Source organism: Bufo gargarizans, chromosome 10, assembly GCF_014858855.1.
Source record: "Bufo gargarizans isolate SCDJY-AF-19 chromosome 10, ASM1485885v1, whole genome shotgun sequence".
NCBI classification, from domain to species: Eukaryota; Metazoa; Chordata; class Amphibia; order Anura; family Bufonidae; genus Bufo; species Bufo gargarizans.
In genome coordinates, this window is record NC_058089.1 from 20,649,079 (window position 1) to 20,669,676 (window position 20,598).

Here is a 20,598-nt window from a genome sequence, read left to right on the forward strand (position 1 = left end):
CGTTCAGAAAGGATCCATCTGCATTATATTGTAAAAAAAGTGTCAAAGTAGCCTCAGACGGATCCGTCCAGACTTTACATTGAAAGTCAATGGGGGACGGATCCGTTTGAAAATTGAGCCATAGTGTGTCAAATTTAAACGGATCTGTCCCCATTGACTTACATTGTAAGTCTGGAAGGATCCGTTTGCCTCCGCACGGCCAGGCGGACACCCGAACGCTGCAAGCAACGCTCAGGTGTCCGCCTGCTGAGCGGAGCAGAGGCTGAACGCTGCCAGACTGATGCATTCTGAGCGGATCCGCGTCCACTCAGAATGCATTAGGGCTGGACGGAAGCGTTCGGGGCCGCTAGTGAGAACCTTTGAACGGAACTCACAAGCGGAGCCCCGAACGCTAGTGTGAAAGTAGCCTTAGACAGTCTAATTTTTTGTTGTTGCATGTACTACTGAAATTGCACCTGTTTTGGAGGCTTTTGTGCCTCGATTCGACTATATTGAAGTTTTAGACTAATTCAGAAGTTTCCAAACTTTTGCAACTTTTTTCCGATCTATTTATGTAGGTGCGCAGTAAAAACGAAGGGCTCATGCACACAAACATATTTTTTCCCGTTTCTGTTCCGTTATTTTACAGGTCCATATGCGGAACAATTCATTTCAATGGGTCCACAAAAAAAAATTAAATGACTCAATGTGCATTTCGTTTTTCTGTATGTTCGCATGTTCGTTACGCAAAAAAATAGAACATGTCCTATTCTTGTCTGTTTTGCAGACAAGGACAGGCATTGTTACGACGGATCTGCAAAAAAAACGGATCCAACACGGATGCCACCATGAGCCCTAATTTTTACTCCATTGGCTACTAAGGAGCTCACGAGCGGACCCGAACGCCTCCGTCCAGCCCTGATGCAGTCTGAATGGAGCGGATCCGCTCAGACTGCATCAGTCTGGCGGCGTTCAGCCTCCGCTCCGCTCGCCTCCGCATGGCCAGGCGGACAGCTGAACGCTGCAAGCAGCGTTCAGCTGTCCACCTGGCCGTGCGGAGGCGAGCGGATCCGTTCAGACTTACAATGTACAGACGTGGACAAAATTGTTGGTACCCTTTGGTCAATGAAAGAAAAAGTCACAATGGTCACAGAAATAACTTTAATCTGACAAAAGTAATAATAAATTAAAATTCTATAAATGTTAACCAATGAAAGTCAGACATTGTTTTTCAACCATGCTTCAACAGAATTATGTAAAAAAATAAACTCATGAAACAGGCATGGACAAAAATGATGGTACCCCTAGAAAACACAGAACATAATGTGACCAAAGGGACATGTTAATTCAAGGTGTGTCCACTAATTAGCATCACAGGTGTCTACAACCTTGTAATCAGCCATTGGGCCTATATATATGGCTCCAGGTAATCACTGTGTTGTTTGGTGATATGGTGTGTACCACACTCGACATGGACCAGAGGAAGCAAAGGAAAGAGCTGTCTCAAGAGATCAGAAAGAAAATTATAGACAAGCATGTTAAAGGTAAAGGCTATAAGACCATCTCCAAGCAACTAGATGTTCCTGTGAGTACAGTTGCACATATTATTCATAAGTTTAAGATCCATGGGACTGTAGCCAACCTCCCTGGACGTGGCCGCAGGAGGAAAATTGATGACAAATCTAAGAGACGGATAATCCGAATGGTAACAAAAGAGCCTAGAAAGACTTCTAAAGAGATTCAAGGTGAACTTCATGCTCAAGGAACATCAGTGTCAGATCGCACCATCCGTCGTTGTTTGAGCCAAAGTGGACTACATGGGAGACGACCAAGGAGGACACCATTGTTGAAAACGAATCATAAAAAAGCAAGACTGGAATATGCCAAACTACATGTTGACAAGCCACAAAGCTTCTGGGAGAATGTCCTGTGGACAGATGAGACAAAAATCGAAGTTTTTGCCAAGGCACATCAGCTGTATGTTCACAGACGAAAAAATGAAGCATATCAAGAAAAGAACACTGTCCCTACTGTGAAACATGGAGGAGGCTCTGTTATGTTCTGGGGCTGCTTTGCTGCGTCTGGCACAGGGTGTCTTGAATCTGTGCAGGGTACAATGAAATCTCAAGACTATCAAGGAATTCTAGAGAGAAATGTACTAGCCAGTGTCAGAAAGCTTGGTCTCAGTCGCAGGTCATGGGTCTTGCAACAGGACAATGACCCAAAACACACCGCTAAAAACACCCAAGAATGGCTAAGAGGAAAAAATTGGACTATTCTAAAGTGGCCTTCTATGAGCCCTGACCTCAATCCTATTGAGCATCTTTGGAAGGAGCTGAAACATGCAGTCTGGAAAAGGCACCCTTCAAACCGGACACAACTGGAGCAGTTTGCTCATGAGGAGTGGGCCAAAATACCTGCTGAGAGGTGCAGATGTCTCATTGACAGTTACAGGAAGCGTTTGATTGCAGTGATTGCCTCAAAAGGTTGCGCAACAAAATATTAAGTTAGGGGTACCATCATTTTTGTCCATGCCTGTTTCATGAGTTTATTTTTTTACATAATTCTGTTGAAGCATGGTTGAAAAACAATGTCTGACTTTCATTGGTTAACATTTATAGAATTTTAATTTATTATTACTTTTGTCAGATTAAAGTTATTTCTGTGACCATTGTGACTTTTTCTTTCATTGACCAAAGGGTACCAACAATTTTGTCCACGTCTGTAAGTCAATGGGAACGGATCCGCTTGAAGATGACACCATATGGCTCAATCTTCAAGCGGATCCGTCCCCCATTGACTTTACATTGAAAGTCTGAACGGATCCGCTCAGGCATCTTGCGCACTTAGAAATTTTTCAAAGTTATTAATGCAGACGGATCCGTACTGAACGGAGCCTCCGTCTGCATTAATATGATCGGATCCGTTCAGAACGGATCCGATCAAGCGCTAGTGTGAAAGTAGCCTTATACAGGGCTGCTGTACTTTTCTTGAGTGGTGAAGTGCAATATTTTTTTTTGCACTACACGTCACACTTCCATGGAGACGTGACACTTTTCACCGCTCATTTGCGCCTTTCTTTCATGCGCATATTAATTTGACCAGTCTAAGTGAATATGAACCTGTCATACTGAAAAAGAACCACTAGAGGTCAGACTAATAATACACCTAGTCCAGGGATGCTCAACCTGTGGCCCTCCAGCTGTTGCAAAACTACAACTCCCAGCATGCCCTAATAGCTCTAGGCTGTCCAGGCATACTGGGAGTTGTAGTTTTGCCACAACTGGAGGGCCACAGGTTGGACATCCCTGGCCTAGTCTAATTTATGAAGTTTTGTGTGACTTTTAATAAATACTCGGCAGAAAACAGATAGATGGATCAAATACGCCAGTCTAAATTTACGGAAAAGCTGGCGCGCTTGATAAATGTGCGTCTCTCAGATGCTGCAAACAGCGTTGAATGGGTTTCAATGGCAGGGAAAGGGGGGCGCGATTGCCGTTCCCTGTCATTGCGCTCGCTCCTTACAATGGAATGCGATTCATTACAAAGTAGTTTGTAACCAATCAAATTTCTTGTCGAAGTTCGGCGAAGCTGCCAAATTGAATTTTTGAAAACTTTGCTCATCACTAGTCACTGCTATATATCTCTAAGAAACTAGTTGAGGGAGACGCTCGGTGACACTGGGTGACATGCACTACATTTTCAGACATATGCCCCGTCCCTTAGAGGGGTTATCTCATCTGAGACCTCATGGCATATCGCTGGGATCCGCACCTATCGAAAGAGTGGGACCCACAAAGTGAACGAAGAGCAGCCGCACATGTGCGTCCACCATCCATTCATTTCTATAGGACTTCCAAATATAACCTAGCGCTGGCTCAGCTATTTCCGTCAGCCCTATAGAAGTGAATGGAGCGCTAGCCGCTCTCCCATAGAAATGAATGGAGAGCACCCCATGCATGAGCAGTGCACTCTCCTTCACTTTCGGGGACACGTTTTAGAGATAGGTGCGGGTCTCAGAGGTGGGACCAGCATCTATCTGACTTTGAGGGCAGAAACAACCTCTTTAAGGCTACCCGCACATAGGTCCAGGCTGTCTTGCAGAAATTTTGCACAAAGTTCCGTGTGGATTTACCGCACCAAATCTGCACCAAAAACCGCATGTCTTACTTTTATGTTTTAGTGCGGATTTGTTGCGGTTTCGCCACAGATCTCACTCTTGCATTAGGGTGAAATCTGCACAAAAGAGCAGCACAAAGATTTGACAGGCTGCGGACTTCAAAAAAATCCGTACGGCAGGTCAGTTTCCACACAGAGCAAAAAAGCAAAGTGTACATGAGATTTGTCTAATCTAATACACTTTGCCGGCACTGTAATACACTGCGATTTTTTTCTTACCGAAGAATCTGCGCGGAAAAAAACTGAAATAATGTGCCTCGTGTGCATGTAGTCTTATTTATACAGGGCACGTATCGGAGTCATGATTAGTGCACTGCTGATCCGGAAAAGGAAAAACGGTAAATGCACACGGTTCTGGAAAATCTGCAGTCTACCAGCTAAGTAGATGAGATTTTTTTTTTTAATGTCATGTACACGGTGCAGAACTTTCCCTGCATGGAAATTGACCTGTGGTACAGATTTCGAAATCCACAAAAATCTGTACGCAGCAGTGTAATTTATGCAGATTTTCGTGCAGATTTTGCTGTGTTTCCGCACAGAATCCGCACAAAGATCTGCATGTGTGATTTGTGGATTTTGTCACAGATGTTGCCCCAGATTTTTCACCCTTTGCATTGCAATGGGTGAAATCTGCAACGAAATTCCGCACAAACAATTGACTTGCTGCAGAGAAAAATTTCCGCACATACTATGCTGCGGATTTTCTGCATGAACATCCACATGCGAAATCTGCACATAATGCGCATTGCGAAGCCAAATAACGTACTGATATATGCCACTTTTGTTGCGTATTTCACTTGCAGATCAGATCAGTCACAAAATCTGCCACTTTTCCCCGCTAAACCCACTTTCCAAATAAATTTTAAAAAAAAGAGGTGCGGTGTAACGGGGAGGAGGGCGGGCCAGCCTTATTTATTTTGTACTCCAGTTTTTGGCCTAGAATATTACTTAAAGGGGTTGTCTTATCGCTAGGATATGCCCCCATTGTCTTATAGGTGGGGGTGCCAGTGCTGGGACCCGCACCTATATCGGGAACGGAGCCCCGCAAGGTGGTGGCTGGAGGTCCAAGGGGTCTCCCCATAGAAGTGAATGGCAGCACACCTCACATGACCGGCCACCTCCCCCATTCACTTCTATGGGCCAGGGCTAGGCTTTTTCAGCGGCCGCATATAAAATGAATGGAGGGCGGCTGCGCATGTGCTTTCGGGGCTCTGTTCTCAATATAGGTGCCAGTCCCAGCGCCGGGAACCCACACCTATAAGACAATGGGGGGCATATCCTAGCGATATGCCCCCATCGTCAGAGATGAGACAACCCCTTTAAATCTACGCCAGCAAGGGAGCTGCGGTTGATTTTGGACTGTCGAACGTCCTGCTGGAGGAAGCGACAAAGTTTTATAGAGCCCTGCGCCTCCAGATAACTTTAGTGCTTCCTCCAGCAATGCAGGCACCGGTCTTAGCAAATGTGCCCCCATGTGCATGTACTCTAAGGCCTCACAACCGTGCCTTTTTTTGCAGTCCACAAACCGCGGATCCACAAAATCAGAAGCCGCTTGTGTGCATTCCGCAATTTGCAGAATGGAACGGACGGCCCATTGTAGAAATGCCTATTCTTGTCCGCAAAACGGACAAGAATAGGACATGCTATATTTTTTTGCGGGGCCTCGGAACGGAGCAACGAATGCGGACAGCACACGGAGTGCGGTCTGCATCTTTTGCGGCCCCGTTGAAGTGAATGGGTCCTCACCCGAGCCGCAAAAACTCTGACGCGGACCCGAAAAACGGTCGTGTGCATGAGGCCTCAGGTAGAGATTTATATGCAGAAAATCTGAAAAATTGGCAGTTTTTCTGTTCAACCCCATTGAAGTCTATAGGGAAAAGTACCCTACAGAAGATGCGGACTCACACAAAGAATAGACATGCTGCAGATTTCTGTGATGGTCACAGGGACTGGCGTTTGGTCCTGGGTCCTGGGCACAATTATACAGATGCCACTGTGCAGGCAGTGGGTCCCTTTTTCCACGACTGTTAGCGTGTATGGTTATTACCGTTATACCCTGCAGTGTATAGGGCGCTAATACTTGTATTGGTCATTACTGTTAGCAAGACGGGCATCCCTGCCCGTGTCAGTGGACAGAGGACCACGCAAGGTGGCAGGGTCCAGTTCTAATGGTGGCCCACAACCGTCTGGTACTTTGTGCAAGTCAATAAATCATGTAACACTATGGTAAGGAGGAGGCCTCAGGGTTTGCTGGTCAATGTGTAACTGGTCCTGACCCCAGAGGCTGAATGAGGGGGGAGGGAGAAAGCCCAGAGGAGGGTCTCTGTCCCACATTGGAGAATGTTCCAACTATCCCTTCATTTGACTTACAGCTGCCATGCAAAGCCTTCTCTTCCCCAGCATGCCGCAGCAAACCGGGATCATCTGTGGATTACTTCTGGCCTTCCTGCTGCCCCTGGCTCTGGGTGACAATGGTAAGAATGGGATTTAGTGACTGGCTGAACAATACAGGGGATAGTGGCCGGTCATACAATGGGGACTGTAGATAAAGCAGGGATTTATAAGTATGACCAGCAGAATGGGAGAGTCCATGTCGAGGTCTGTCAAATTCAGGAGACGGTATTTATTTTACTCACTTATATAGCGCTGACATATTCCGCTGCGCTTTACAGACATTATCAATACTGTCTCCAATGGGGCTCACAATCTACAGTCCTATCAGTGCGGGAGGACAAACTCCATGTAGATGTTGTCCTAGGACCCCAGCGGTGCTAACCACTGAGCCACCTCATCTATGTAATATCTATCATATATCTATCTATCTATCTATCTATCTATCTATCTATCATATATCTATCTATCTATTCAATTCAATAAAGCTTTATTGGCACGTCCAAGTAAAACATTTAGCATTGCCAAAGCAAAATAAATAATAGGTATTGTGGAGGGGGGTTTGATGTGGGAATTAAAGGGGGTGGATGTTGGGTTAAAGGGGCAGTATGGGGGTATAATAGTCCATGGTGTCTTATCTTCCTCTCAGTATCTATCTATCTCATATCTATCTACAAAAACATAGAGCAACAGCAGCACAGCAAAAGTGAAGGTCGGGTGCAATCCTCATGAACTGTAGGCGACAAAGTCCATAGATAACCTCCAAAAGACAAATAATGAGGCCGCACTCCGACGTGGGTAAAGGGTGTCAGACCCGTTTAGTACCCCTGTAAGCAACTTTTCAGCCCAGCTCAATGGGGCCTTTGTCTATCTATCTACCGTATATATCTATCTATGTAATATCTATATAGCTATCATCTATAGATATATATATATATATATATCCTATTTATCTATATATATATAATCTCTCTAGCTCCTATATATCTATCTATCTAATACCTATCTATTTCCATCTATCTTTCTGTCTATTGATCTATTGGTCAGGTAACAAATAAGGCAGCACTCCAAACTCAGGTGAAAGGGTGCTGGACCTGTTTTATTAATCCCAACCAATACTATCTCTATCTATCTATCATTGCATAAGATACATGGAAAATAAGAAGGCGCTTCAAGGGTTTCCTGGGACTTAGATCAGTGGGTCCAGTAGATTCTGGTGGTGTTGTACTGCAGCTCAGCATTTACAGTGGACAGAACCTTCTGCCTCCACTGTATAGTTTCCAGCACAGGCGGCACCCAGAACCATCTGTTTGGTGGGGTCGCTGGGAGTCGGACCCACACTGATCTTGAGGCTAGGCCATCAATATCTAAATCCTGGAAAGTTGAATAGTTTATTTAGCTTCGCCCTGAAATCACTGAGCATTTATAGTGTGAGTTATAGCTCATGATCTTGAGGAGTCTGACAACCACCTCTGTGCCAGGCAAACCAAGCAAATGCTTGAGGCCACAGAGATCGGGGGCCCCCACAAGCAGTTGGCTGAAAATAAAAAAATGTGCAAACCAGGGGCAGACATATGCCCCTGCTCCCAGTTCAGTTGCACTGGGGCCCAGTAGGGTAAAGCTGAAGTGGCCAGACTGCTGGACTGCTGAGAGTGAGGGCTCGTGCACACAAACATATTTTCTTTTCATGTCCATTCTGTTTTTTGAGGACTGTATGCAGAACTATTCATTTCAATGAATGAAGTTACGCCGTGTGCATTCGGTTTCAGTATGTCTCCATGCATGCCCGTTCCACAAAAAAATAGAACATGTCCTATTATTGTCCGCATTATGGACAAGGATAGGACTGTTCTATTAAGGGCCGGCTGTTCCGTTGTGCAAAATACGGAATGCACACGGACATCATCCGTATTATTTGCGGATCCATGTTTTCTGGATTGCAAAATACATACAGTTGTGTGCATGAGCCCTGAGGCTTAGTGATGCAACAGGGGCCCTCAGACATAACTTGGGGCCCCAAAAATGAAAAATCTGCCCCTGTTTACTGGCACCTTCTAATTTCCGTGGCTAGCCCTCTTTTATGTTTACTCAAATTTTATTTAAAAAAATATATCCAGATACATAGACTTCAAATCAACTAGTACATATACACTCACAATCACAGTCTATGGCCTCATGAACAGAATGTTTTTTTGGTCCGCATCCAAGCCGCAGTTTTTGCAACTTGGATGGGGACCCATTCACTTCAATGGGGCCACAAAAGATGCGGACAGAACACATCCGTTGCTCCGTTCCGTGGTCCACAAAAAATATATAACCTGTCCTATTCTTGTCCATTTTGCGGACAAGAATAGGCAGTTATATTAATGGCTGTCTGTGCCATTTCTCAAATTGCTGAACGCACACGGACGCAATCCATGTTTTGTGGATCCACAATTTGCGGAACGCAAAACACACAACAGTCGTGTGCATGAGGCCTATATCAGTGAAAAAACAAGGCAGAAGGTGGAAAAATATTAGTAGTGACAGCTATTGCAATTCTTTAGATGTCATCAGAAATAACTAAATCCAAAGTGTAAACCAATAACCGTATAAAATAAAGAAAAGAAGTGGAATGAAAAAAAAGGAAAATAGCGTAAGTGTTAGGCCCCTTGAACATGAGCGTGTCTGGATTATGTCCGGATGCATTGCGGATGCGTTCAGTGAAAACTGTGCGATTTTGCAAACAAAGCCCTTCAGTTTTGTTTGCAATCATGTTCAGTTGTTCAGTTTTTATTGCGCGGGTTCAACGCGTTTACTGCGTTTTTCACGCGCGTGATAAATAACTGAAAGTATACAAACAACATCTCTTAGCAACCATCCGTGAAAATTGCATCGCATCCGCACTTGCTTGCGGATGCAATGCGATTTTTCACGGAGCCCCATTCACTTCTAAATCGCAGAATATAGAACATGCTGCAATTTTCACGCAACGCAAAAGTGATGAGTGAAAACCACCGCTCATCTGCACAGCCCCATTTAAATGAATGGGTCCGGATTCCATGCGTTCACATCACGCATTGCACCGTGCGGAATTATCGCTCGTCTGCAAGGGGCCTTATAGGGAGGAATGAGGGGAAGGAATGAAGGGCAGGGGGAGGAGGTAAGGAGTCTTTTATACCAACTCCTTTTGCTAATGCCTAGATGACACACTCGCCCCAGTCCCATCGATATATGATGTCACAATGTCAGTTTCTTAACATCACTTGGGAAGCTCTCCCAAAAGCCTGGAGAACTCTGTGGAGTAAAGGAACAGAGAGAGAGAGAGAGAGAGAGAGTTCCATCTAGTATAGAACCTATCCCCCTGATCATGAGAGTATGCAATCAGTTCTTCCATTCTAAATAAATGTCAGCGCTCAGCAGCCCATTCACAGAGAGGGGGCGCAACCCTCGATTTCCAGTGCCTCGGTATCACTAATCGTGCTGCTGTGAGGAAGAACCTCAGAGCACTCTTCTTGATTTGGGCTAAAGTCCCTGGTACTAGCCAGAGAAGAGTCACTTTGGGTAGGTTGGACACCTTCTTCCCTGAAAATTTGCCGTAAACCTGGAGCACTTGGTCCCAGAATTTGCTTATATTAGGGCAAGACCACCATATATCTAACACGGTTCCCTCCTCCTGTCCACATCTCCAACATAAGCTGGATACATTAGGGAACATTTGGTGAAGGGTTGTCGGGCAGTAATACCACCTGGAGAGAACCTTAAAATTATTATTTTTTGCATGGGCTGCTACAGACAATCCATGAGAGAACGTACACATCTTGAGAATGTCCTCCGGTGAAAAAGTGAGTTGTAGGTCTACTTCCCATTTTTGAAAATAGGGATCTACATCTGGGTTGCTCTGGTCCAGTAGAATCTTATCCATCTGTGATAACAGTCTGAAGTGAGTGTCGGGTTTTAGAAAAAGGATATCAAAGTCCTTTTGGCTGAGGAAGCTATTTAGGTAAGATCTCATCTGAGCATACGTGAGCCTCAGAGAGCCTTTAAGCCTGTCACCCAGATCAAGGGATTCGTAGGACACTACTTTTGTATTCTTCATGACGTCATGGACCCTGGGATACGAAGATCTATTCCATATTAGAAACCTTTCATCTACCCTTAATCCAGGGGTGAAAGCAGGATTGCCCATGAGGGGCATCATAGGACCTGGTCTGTGTGATATCTAATATCAAATCAAGCCTTAGGCCTCATGCACACGGACGCTTTTTCTTTTCTTCCAGTTTACGTTCCGTTTTTTGCGTTCCGTATATTCATTTCAATGGGTCTGCAAAAAAAACGGAATGTACTCCTTATGCATTCTGTTTCTGTATTTCCGTTTTTCCGTTCAAAGATAGAACATGTCCTATTAGGCCTCTTGCACACGACCGTATGGCTTTTTCAGTGTATTGCGGATCCGCAAATGCGGTCTGCAATACGGCAACGGGCAGCACACGTTCGTGTGAACGAGCCCTTAGGCCTCTTTCAGACTGGCGTTGCGGGAAAATGTGCGGGTGCATTGCCGAAACACCCGCAATTTTTTGTAATGCGTTTTGCACTCGCGTGAGAAAGATTGCGCGTGTTTGGTAGATTGTATTATTTTTCCTTATAACATGGTTATAAGGGAAAATAATAGCATTCTGAATACAAAACGCATAGTAAAATAGCGATTTTTTTTTTTAACTCACCTTAGTCCACTTGTTCACGTAGTCGGCATCTCCTTCTGTCTTCATCTTAGCTTTTTGTAGCAACAGGACCTGTGGTGACGTCACTCCGGTCATCACACGATCCATCACCATGGTAAAAGATCATGTGATGGATCATGTGATGACTGTGACGTCACCAAAGGTCCTTGTTGCTACACAAAGCTAAGATCAAGACAGAAGGAGATGCCGACTGTGCGGGCAAGTGGATTAAGGTGAGTTACATTTTTTTATTTTTTTTTTAGCTCCTCCAGCGCTATCAGACTTATTTATCAGACTGTGATAAATGTGGTTTGACAATATCAGTTTATCCGTCAGTAAGCGGCTTTACAAAAGTCACCCGTCTTTACGAAAAAGTCGCTTGTTCCAATAAAAAGTCGCATAAGATAAGCATGGTCCTCACTGGAGTTAAATTGAGTATTTTTTTTGCGACTTTTTTGTGACTTTTTAAATAGTCGTAATAGAAAATCTGTCTAGAGATTAATTTACATAAAAAAGCCCACTTTCAGAAAACTAGTGAGCATAGAGCAGAGCCGAAAAAAGTCGCAAATTTATGCACAGTTTTAGTGATTGCGCAAAAATATGCGACGTTTTCACCCCATTATTCTGACTTGAGCTAATGATAAATCTGGCCCATAGTGTTTACACAGCACCATCTGCCACCAGGAAAGAGTCAATTGTCATCCCACGTAAAGGGCCCTTTAAACAGCTTTTTTTTTTTTACTAAAAACGGTAGCAAACACTATAGTACATGTGCCCCCTTGTGGTTCGGATTCCTCATCATTTGTAAGAAATCCGTTAGCTGGCGGTGAATGAGAGCATTCTTGTTTACTTTCAGAGGCTGTAAACCCTTTGTATATCTAGTCCTACTCTAAGAAGTGGATACAATTGTATCCTGAAACAATGCTCTGAGCTAAGCAGCCTGGACGCCAGACAGATACATTGTAGCAAACTATGTGATATCAAAACAGGATATATTTGTATCCACTTCTTTACTGAGAGCAGGACCATGGACAGGTTTACTGCCTCTAAAACAAGAGCCTTCCCATTCAGTGACAGCAAACTAATATTTTGCAAATGATTAGAAATTGAAACATTATGGGGGAATTTATTAAGGCATTTCATACCCCCTAAAGTGCTTAGGGAGAGTTTGCGTCACCATTTCATTTTCCGTTCTTCTGATTCATCAGAAGAACAGAAGTAAACAGGATCCTGTGCATCAGTTAGGCTACTTTCATACCTCTGGTGTAAATTCCGGCAGAGAACAGCCGGAATTCACCGGATCCGGCACTGCTAGATGCGGAGGGAATGTCCGCCAGCCCCATTGAGGCCTCTTTCACACAAGCGTTACAGAATCTCTCAGATGGTACACGCAAGTTCAGTCAGTTTTTTTCTGCGATTGCGTTCAGTCTTTCCGTTTGTACGCATTCCGGCAGACAAATGGAGAAACGGTTGTACACAAACCTCTGCACACTGCGATTTATGTCCGGCCAATTCTCCACTCAGTTATGCAAATATTTGTAATATATTTGTAATATATGAAAATATTTGTAATATTGCCTTTTATGTTTATTTTTTTTATGTGTAAAATTGGGAAATGGAGTGATTAGATTTTTTTTTTATATTTTTGTGTTTTTTTTACATTTTTAAAAAACTTTTCTTCTTACTTTTTTCATTGTAATTTTAGTCCCCTTAGGGGACTGGGATGTGCATTCTCCCTATTGCTTGTACCATAGACTGCAATATTATACGGTTGGATTTTCACGGTTTGCCTCGGGCACGACTTTTCAGGCAGCTCGCTATGACAGCGCTGGAAGCCATCACAAGGCCCAAGGCAACCAATTGAAACCCTGTGATTTCGCCACAGAGGCTTCAATCTGAGCCCCCTCCCCCTGTCTATCCCCTTTGATACTGCAGTTTTTAAATGACGGGATCTACAATCTCCAATCCCAGTCATTGTGGCCGGGTGCCGGCTGTATTACATAGTTATGTATGGGACGGGTGCTGCATACAGTTATGTTGTGGGGCGTGTAGGAGTTAAAGGGGTTATGCTATTGTTAACGTAAAAATGGAAAATCAGACATCATATAGTAAATGACAATCTCTTTCGGACAAAGCTAGAACCAGCCCTGTACCTTACATGGATCCAGAGATCTCCACATTCATTATATCAAGCTGGCAGCTCAAGGGCAGTGTCTTCTGCTGCAGCTCAGGGGGTATGTCCATTCTGCTGCAGCTCAGGGGGTATGTCCATTCTGCTGCAGCTCAGGTGGTATGTCCATTCTGCTGTAGCTCAGGTGGTATGTCCATTCTGCTGCAGCTCAGGGGGTGTGTCCATTCTGCTGCAGCTCAGGGGGTGTGTCCATTCTGCTGCAGCTCAGGGGGCGTGTCCATTCTGCTGCAACTCAGGGGGCGTGTCCATTCTGCTGCAACTCAGGGGGCGTGTCCATTCTGCTGCAGCTCAGGGGGTGTGTCCATTCTGCTGCAGCTCAGGGGGTGTGTCCATTCTGCTGCGGCTCAGGGAGTGTGTCCATTCTGCTGCAGCTCAGGGGGTGTGTTCATTCTGCTGCAGCTCAGGGTGTGTGTCCATTCTGCTGCAGCTCAGGGGGTGTGTTCATTCTGCTGCAGCTCAGGGTGTGTGTCCATTCTGCTGCAGCTCAGGGGGTGTGTCCATTCTGCTGCAGCTCAGGGGGTGTGTCCATTCTGCTGCAGCTCAGGGGGCGTGTCCATTCTGCTGCAACTCAGGGGGCGTGTCCATTCTGCTGCGGCTCAGGGGGTGTGTCCATTCTGCTGCGGCTCGGGGGGTGTGTCCATTCTGCTGCGGCTCAGGGAGTGTGTCCATTCTGCTGCAGCTCAGGGGGTGTGTTCATTCTGCTGCAGCTCAGGGTGTGTGTCCATTCTGCTGCAGCTCAGGGTGTGTGTCCATTCTGCTGCAGCTCAGGGTGTGTGTCCATTCTGCTGCAGCTCAGGGTGTGTGTCCATTCTGCTGCAGCTCAGGGGGTGTGTCCATTCTGCTGCAGCTCAGGGGGTGTGTCCATTCTGCTGCAGCTCAGGGGGTATGTCTATTCTTCTGTAGCTCTCTCCCTATCAACTGAGCATGTGTGGCGATCTAAGTGAGTCGGACAAAGAAATAAAAAAAAGCAAACAGCAGGTGGCGCTATACAGATACATTTTATTGAATAACTCAGTGGCTATACAACATTTTTAATTACATGCAATTACAAAAATATTCTGATCCAGGTGCTGGTTTGAAAACTGTTGAATATTTTTTTGTGGGACAACCCCTTTAAGTAAACGGCACTGAGCTGCAATACTAGGCACTACCACTACCAAATGTAAGGCACCGTGCCTGGTCAACAAAGACGTCTACATTGTACTCATCGGGGTGATGCAGCCTCTTCAGTAATCTAAGTCGCCCCCTTCCCCACTGATCTGATATTGAATGCCCATTGTATCTTTAAAAAGATTTTTGGCTGGGGACCATGGATGACCTCCCTCCCTTAGATACTGACATTTAGAAATATTGCTGCTGCTCATCAACGTGTCCACCGGCCAACCCCTCGATCTCCAGAGAAGGATAGAGACAAGAGTATTCATCATGGATTTCTGTAGGGGCATTAGAGAGTATTTGGCTTCATTGTTTGGGCATTACATTTGCTTTAATCTAATCTATGGGCACTGCTATGAGGATCCTGCTAAAAGTATCTGCTCTGTAGCTTGCACTACCCCTTCAAAGGAGAACCATTAGCCCCAATACACAAATTGGTCCTCCTGCAATTGGCGGGTTCGTCCGGCACACATCTAACATGTGTGGCCAGCTTTGGGCGGCGCAATATCTCACATGTAAGAGCAGCTGTTTGTACTCCAGAGCTTCTCTTCCGACTGAGAAATAGGTTCAATATAATATTTCCACTTTCCTCTCACCATGTCTGCCAGTCTTGAGTATTTTGGCTATGCCCCTGTAGCTATCCCCGTAACCCCAAGCCTTCATTCAAGCCATGCCCTGAGGTTGGATTGCCTTCTTGTTAGCCGACCTGAATCCTATAGACGATCTATGTTTGGTATCCGTCCAGTTTTCTAGACTGTCATTCTGCACAGATAAGGAGAAGGAGGACTCCAACTTTTCAGGAGCCATAAAGCCAGTGGTCCAACCCAAACGATGATAACGTGATATACATTTCCCCATCTCTTCCTAGTGTTCATCAGCAACCAAGAGGCGATGTCTGTCCTCAAACGCTCGAGGAGAGCAAATATGCTTTGGGAGGAACTGAAGCAAGGAAATATGGAAAGAGAGTGCATGGAGGAATTATGTAACTACGAGGAAGCGAGAGAAATAAAGGAGTCAAAAGATGCCACGGTGAGACGATCAGGTTGTAAGGCTCATGTGATGTTAATACATGTACATGTTTTATAAACCTCAGTCAGCATGGGACTCGGGTTTCTTGGAACCACCACAGGAAATGACTCTGCAGGTTCACCCCCAGTCTATACAGGACATATACACATCCACTTTGAAAATGCTAATAAGAAATAGACCCTAGTGGTAAATGATTGACTCCAAAGTCACTTTCAGACAGGGTTGCTTTCTGTTGGGCCTTTAGGGCTTACTATTTTATTAGAGATTAGCCACCACCCTTTGGTACTCTGGTGGCCCAGCCTGAACCCAGGAGCCTGAGGGGGACCAAAGACCCTTGTGGTGCATAAGAAGGCACCAGTATTATAAAAAGTGCATGCTGGTCAAGTTATACCTCTGCCTGGAGGGAAACGGTTAGGTCGACGCTATGTGCTTCCCTGAGGGAAGGGGGGGCCCAAGCTGAACTCTTGCACCATCACCCATGAGCCTTTAGCTTCGCCCTTGCCTGGCTGGAATGTTATTGTATAAAATGAGTGAGCTCTGATGTCATAAACATGACAAGTCATAAATGCTTCTGTGGAGCCCGTGAGCTCATGTCATCAAGGACTTCCATAAGTACATAAGGGCTGCTGATGCTGCAGAGAGCACCTGAACGCCTTTGGCACTGCTTAGAGATTTTCTTAATTACAAGTTTCTGAGTGCAGCATTACTTTCTTAAAAACAGAATATATGTGCATGACATCACTGCCGTCACAAATCCAAGCAATTATTTTAGAATGGTGGACAATGCCATGCTATTTATGCAATTATGCCCACAATGCAATTATAGTACCAACATGCTGATGTGTGTTTCAACATCATTAGCCCTTATCCTTACCTAAGAACACTGATCAACTACACGCTGCCCCTTAGTGATTGTGTTCATTCATTTTGTCCATCTGAATTGTATTGTATGGATGTGCCTTGTTGCCAAGAACACCTTGTGCCTGTGCAAATGTACATATATCATCTTCACAACCATGTGTCTTCTATATTACAGGACACATTCTGGCACCAGTATCAAGGTAAGTAATGAAATAATGAAAACACATCACTTATCTCAGTGCACTGGTGTCTGTGTGTTTGCTGATTTCCTCACAGTTCAGCGGTCGCCTGTTATGAAGCAATGCAGGAGGGTATGACTGCGTCTACGTGACGAGCACAGCATGTCCTGGAATGGTTTGTTGGTACAATTGGGGGGTGCGCAGGACGTATACACACAGTAGTGCCCACCTAACAAAGCCCTCTAAATGTGTCAGCCTAGTCCAGGGATCAGCAACCACTGGCACTCCAGCTGTTCTGAAACTACAACTCCCAGAATCCTCCTTTCACTTCTATGAAAGATACAAGAACTGCCGAATAGGTGTGCATACTGGGAGTTGTAGTTTCACAGCAGCTGGCTTGCCGAAGGTTGATGATCCCTGGCCTACTCCTTTATAACAATGCAGTACAGCCAAAGGCCCCTGAGAATGCAGCCAGACGCCCAATACACTCCACCTGCCAAGCCATGTATCGGTGTTGTGGCCTGTCCCTATGGCGGTTGTACATTCAGCCACATCATCCTTCCATCTTCATGTGTGATAGCAATATCTTCTAGTCATCAAAAGAACTCAGAACATAACTTGACCTCTTGTATGACCCACTTGGAAAATGTCAGTGATTATGGCTCAATGTTCCTAGTCCCCAAGGAGATATTTTGGAAATGTTTGCCTAGGGGTATGTCCTTATACTAAGGCCTCATGCACACGGCCGTTGTTTGGGTCCGCATCCGAGCCTCCGTTTCACTTCAATGGGGCCGCATACGATGCTGTACAGCACTCCGTGTGCTGTCCACATCCGTTGCTCCGTTCCATGGCCCCGCTAAAAAAATATAACTTGTTCTATTCTTGTCCGCGATTTGTGGACCGCAAAACACACCATGGTCGTGTGCATGAGGCCTAAGGGTATGACCACAAGGTCAGGTGTCACGATGCAGCTTTAGAAGCCAAAACCAGAAGTGAAATAAAAAAAAGAGGAGAAGTTGTATTTGCCCTTCATACGTTCTCCCCTTTTATGATCCATGAAGAAACCTGACCATACCTATACCCTAATGGCGCATTCACACGACCGTAGGGGTTTGCGGATCCACAAAACACAGATACCGACCATGTGCGTTCTGCAATTTGCGGAGCACACATGGACGCAACTATAATACAAAATGCCTATTCTTGTCCGTGATTACGGACAAGAATAGGACATGGTCTGTCTTTTTTTTCGGGGCCGCGGAACGGAACCACGATTGCGGACAGTACACGGAGTGCTGTCCGCCTCTTTTGCGGCCCCATTGAAATGAATGGGTCCGCACTCGTTCAAGAAAAATTGCGGAACGGATGCGGACTCATTCATACGGCCGTCTGAATGAGCTCTAAGAGTAGCTTCACCCAGGGGCTATATCTAAATATGTTTGCCAAGGCAGAGAGAGTTGGTGGTGCCCCTTGGCACCCTGTATCTGGACGCATGCTCTGTCTGCCCTGCCTACTAGCTATGCCCCTACCTGTACTAACCAAACCACAAAATATTCATATTTTTCTGTATTGTTAAAGGGTTGTTCAAGATTGAAAAAACATGACTGATTTATTCCATAAACAGCTCCACTCCTGTCAACAGGCTGTGCCTGGTATTGCAGCTCAGCTACACTGATTTGAATAGGACTGAGCAGCAAGACCACACACAACCCATGGACAGGTGTGGCAGTGTTTCTGGAAGATAGCAGCCATGTTTTATTAATCCTTTAGGACTGATCCTAGTGATTTATAATATACTTCCTATAAATGCCACTTTTTGGATTCAAGTGAAAGGTTGTTTCATGCTCCTTCACAGCTTGTCATCCTGAAAAGAAGCCGCCGAGAGAGTCCCTGGACCGCTGCATGTCAGGTGAGCGGATGTCCGTCTGCTTCCATGATTCCCCTGCTCTACATACATGTAATATGCTACACACCATTCATCTCCATGGCATCTATGCCAGTCGGACCCGTGTCTTCGGCCAATCATCTGATGTGTTACGTGGCCTCTTGAATCTTCAGATGTTGTGGTAGATGAGAATCAGGCATGTTGGATTTCAACTGCCCAATCCCAGCAGCTTCCTCGTCACTCCCTACATATGCATGCTTGGCTGGGCCGAGCATGCATATGTATGGCAGCCGGATCAGGAGAGATAGCTGTTGGCTTGTTTGGCGGTTAGTTATCTCATGTGTATGGCCAGCTTAAAGGGTTATTCCAGGTTTTCACTACTGATGACCTATCCTTAGGATAGTCAATCAATATCTGATTGGTGGGGGTCCAACACCTTGCACCCCCCACTGATCAGCTATTTTAGAATAGCACCGGTGTCAGAATGCCCCTTTAAAGGGGTTGTCCAAGATCAGAAAAATACACCTGCTTTCGTTCAAAAACAGCACCACGCCTGTCCACAGGATGTGCCTGGTATTGCAGCTCAGCCTTGTTCACTTCAAAGGAGCTCAGCAGTAATACCAAACACAACCCCTGGACAGGTGTGGTACTGTTCCTGGAGACATTTATTTCTAATGCTGGATAACCCCTTTAAGGATGGGCATCAATATTGTGAACATGGAAAAACCCCTTTAATTAGAGAAATGAATTCTAATAATAGTAGGTCTATGGGCAGTAATTGAGAGTATTACTAGTAGTAATAATTAATAATGGTAGACATAGTGCATTAGTGATAGCAGGCGGCACCTCACCTCTCTCCATTCCTGATTGACAGGTACTTGCGCAGAAGGAATTGGTCAGAATTACTTTGGAACCATCAGCGTCACCAGGTCGGGGCGAGACTGTCAGTACTGGGAGAGTAACTTTCCGCATAAAACTAAGTAAGTGTTGGCTGTGTATGACTTGTACATTGCTTCATCTTGAAAGACACATTAATCATTCATTTAAAACACGCTACCGTTTTGTGCACACAGCTCCTATGCAGTTTCATGTCTCTCCACGGTCCCACACAGCAAACAAAGCTTGTGTATTATCCGATCCAGAAATCACGTGTCGCTCTCATCTGCCCCCTTTTTTCTTAACTTCATGGAAGCTAGTGGACACAAAATGGTAATGGCTCTCAGTAAGGCCTCTTTCACACAGGCGTGTGCTCCCCGTGGCCATATTGCAGATCGCATTTGCGGATCCGCAATACACGGGTGCCGTTCCGTGGGCATTCCGCACCATTCACTTCAATGGGTCCGCAAATCCGGAGATGCGGAATGGTGCGGAACGAAAGCATGGAACGGAACCCTACGGAGTGCTTCCGTGGGGTTTCGTCCCGTACTTCCGTTCCCCAAAAAGATAGAACATGAATGGGTCCGCATCCTATCCACGAAAAAAATGGAACGGGCACGGAAACAAACGTTTGTGTGCATGTAGCCTTAGGCTACATGCACACGACCGTGCCGTTTTTTGCGGTCCGCAAAAAACTGAAGCTGCCCGTGTGCCTTCCACAATTTACGGAACAGGCGGCCCATTGTAGACATGCCTATTCTTGTCCACAAAACGGACAAGAATAGGACATGCTATATTTTTGCGGGGCCTCGGAACGGAGCAACGGATGCGAACAGCACACGGCGTGCTGTCCGCATCTTTTGCGGCCCCATTGAAGTGAATGGGTCCGCATACGAGCCTCAAATACTGCGGACCAAAACAACGGCCGTGTGCATGAGGCCTTAAAAGGGTTCTCTGGGATTTTCATATGGATGGTCTATTCTCTGGATAGGTCACTAGTATGAGATCGGCAGGTGTCCAACTCTCGGCAACCTTGCCCATCAGCTGTCAGAGGAAGCTGTGGCACTCACAGAAGCTCTGGTGAGCACAACAGCCTCCATTCAACAGTGGCTGTGCTTAGTATAGCAACTCAGCCCTATTCACAGCGTAGCACAGCGAGTTTGACTGTTTCCG

The 20,598-nt window shown here is 45.5% G+C and overlaps 1 protein-coding gene across 1 annotated transcript in view; it reads left to right on the forward strand.

Moving 5' to 3' along the window:
• Window positions 1-6,475: 6,475 nt before the first annotated feature.
• LOC122920976 (prothrombin-like) overlaps window positions 6,476-20,598 on the forward strand; it is a 31,878-nt gene continuing 17,755 nt past the window's right edge. Inside the window, exons 1-5 of the mRNA XM_044270835.1 lie at window positions 6,476-6,632; window positions 15,464-15,624; window positions 16,661-16,685; window positions 18,520-18,573; window positions 19,424-19,529. Coding sequence (XP_044126770.1) covers window positions 6,536-6,632; window positions 15,464-15,624; window positions 16,661-16,685; window positions 18,520-18,573; window positions 19,424-19,529 — 443 coding nt within the window. The 5' untranslated portion in view covers window positions 6,476-6,535. The remainder of the gene's footprint in view (window positions 6,633-15,463; window positions 15,625-16,660; window positions 16,686-18,519; window positions 18,574-19,423; window positions 19,530-20,598) is intronic.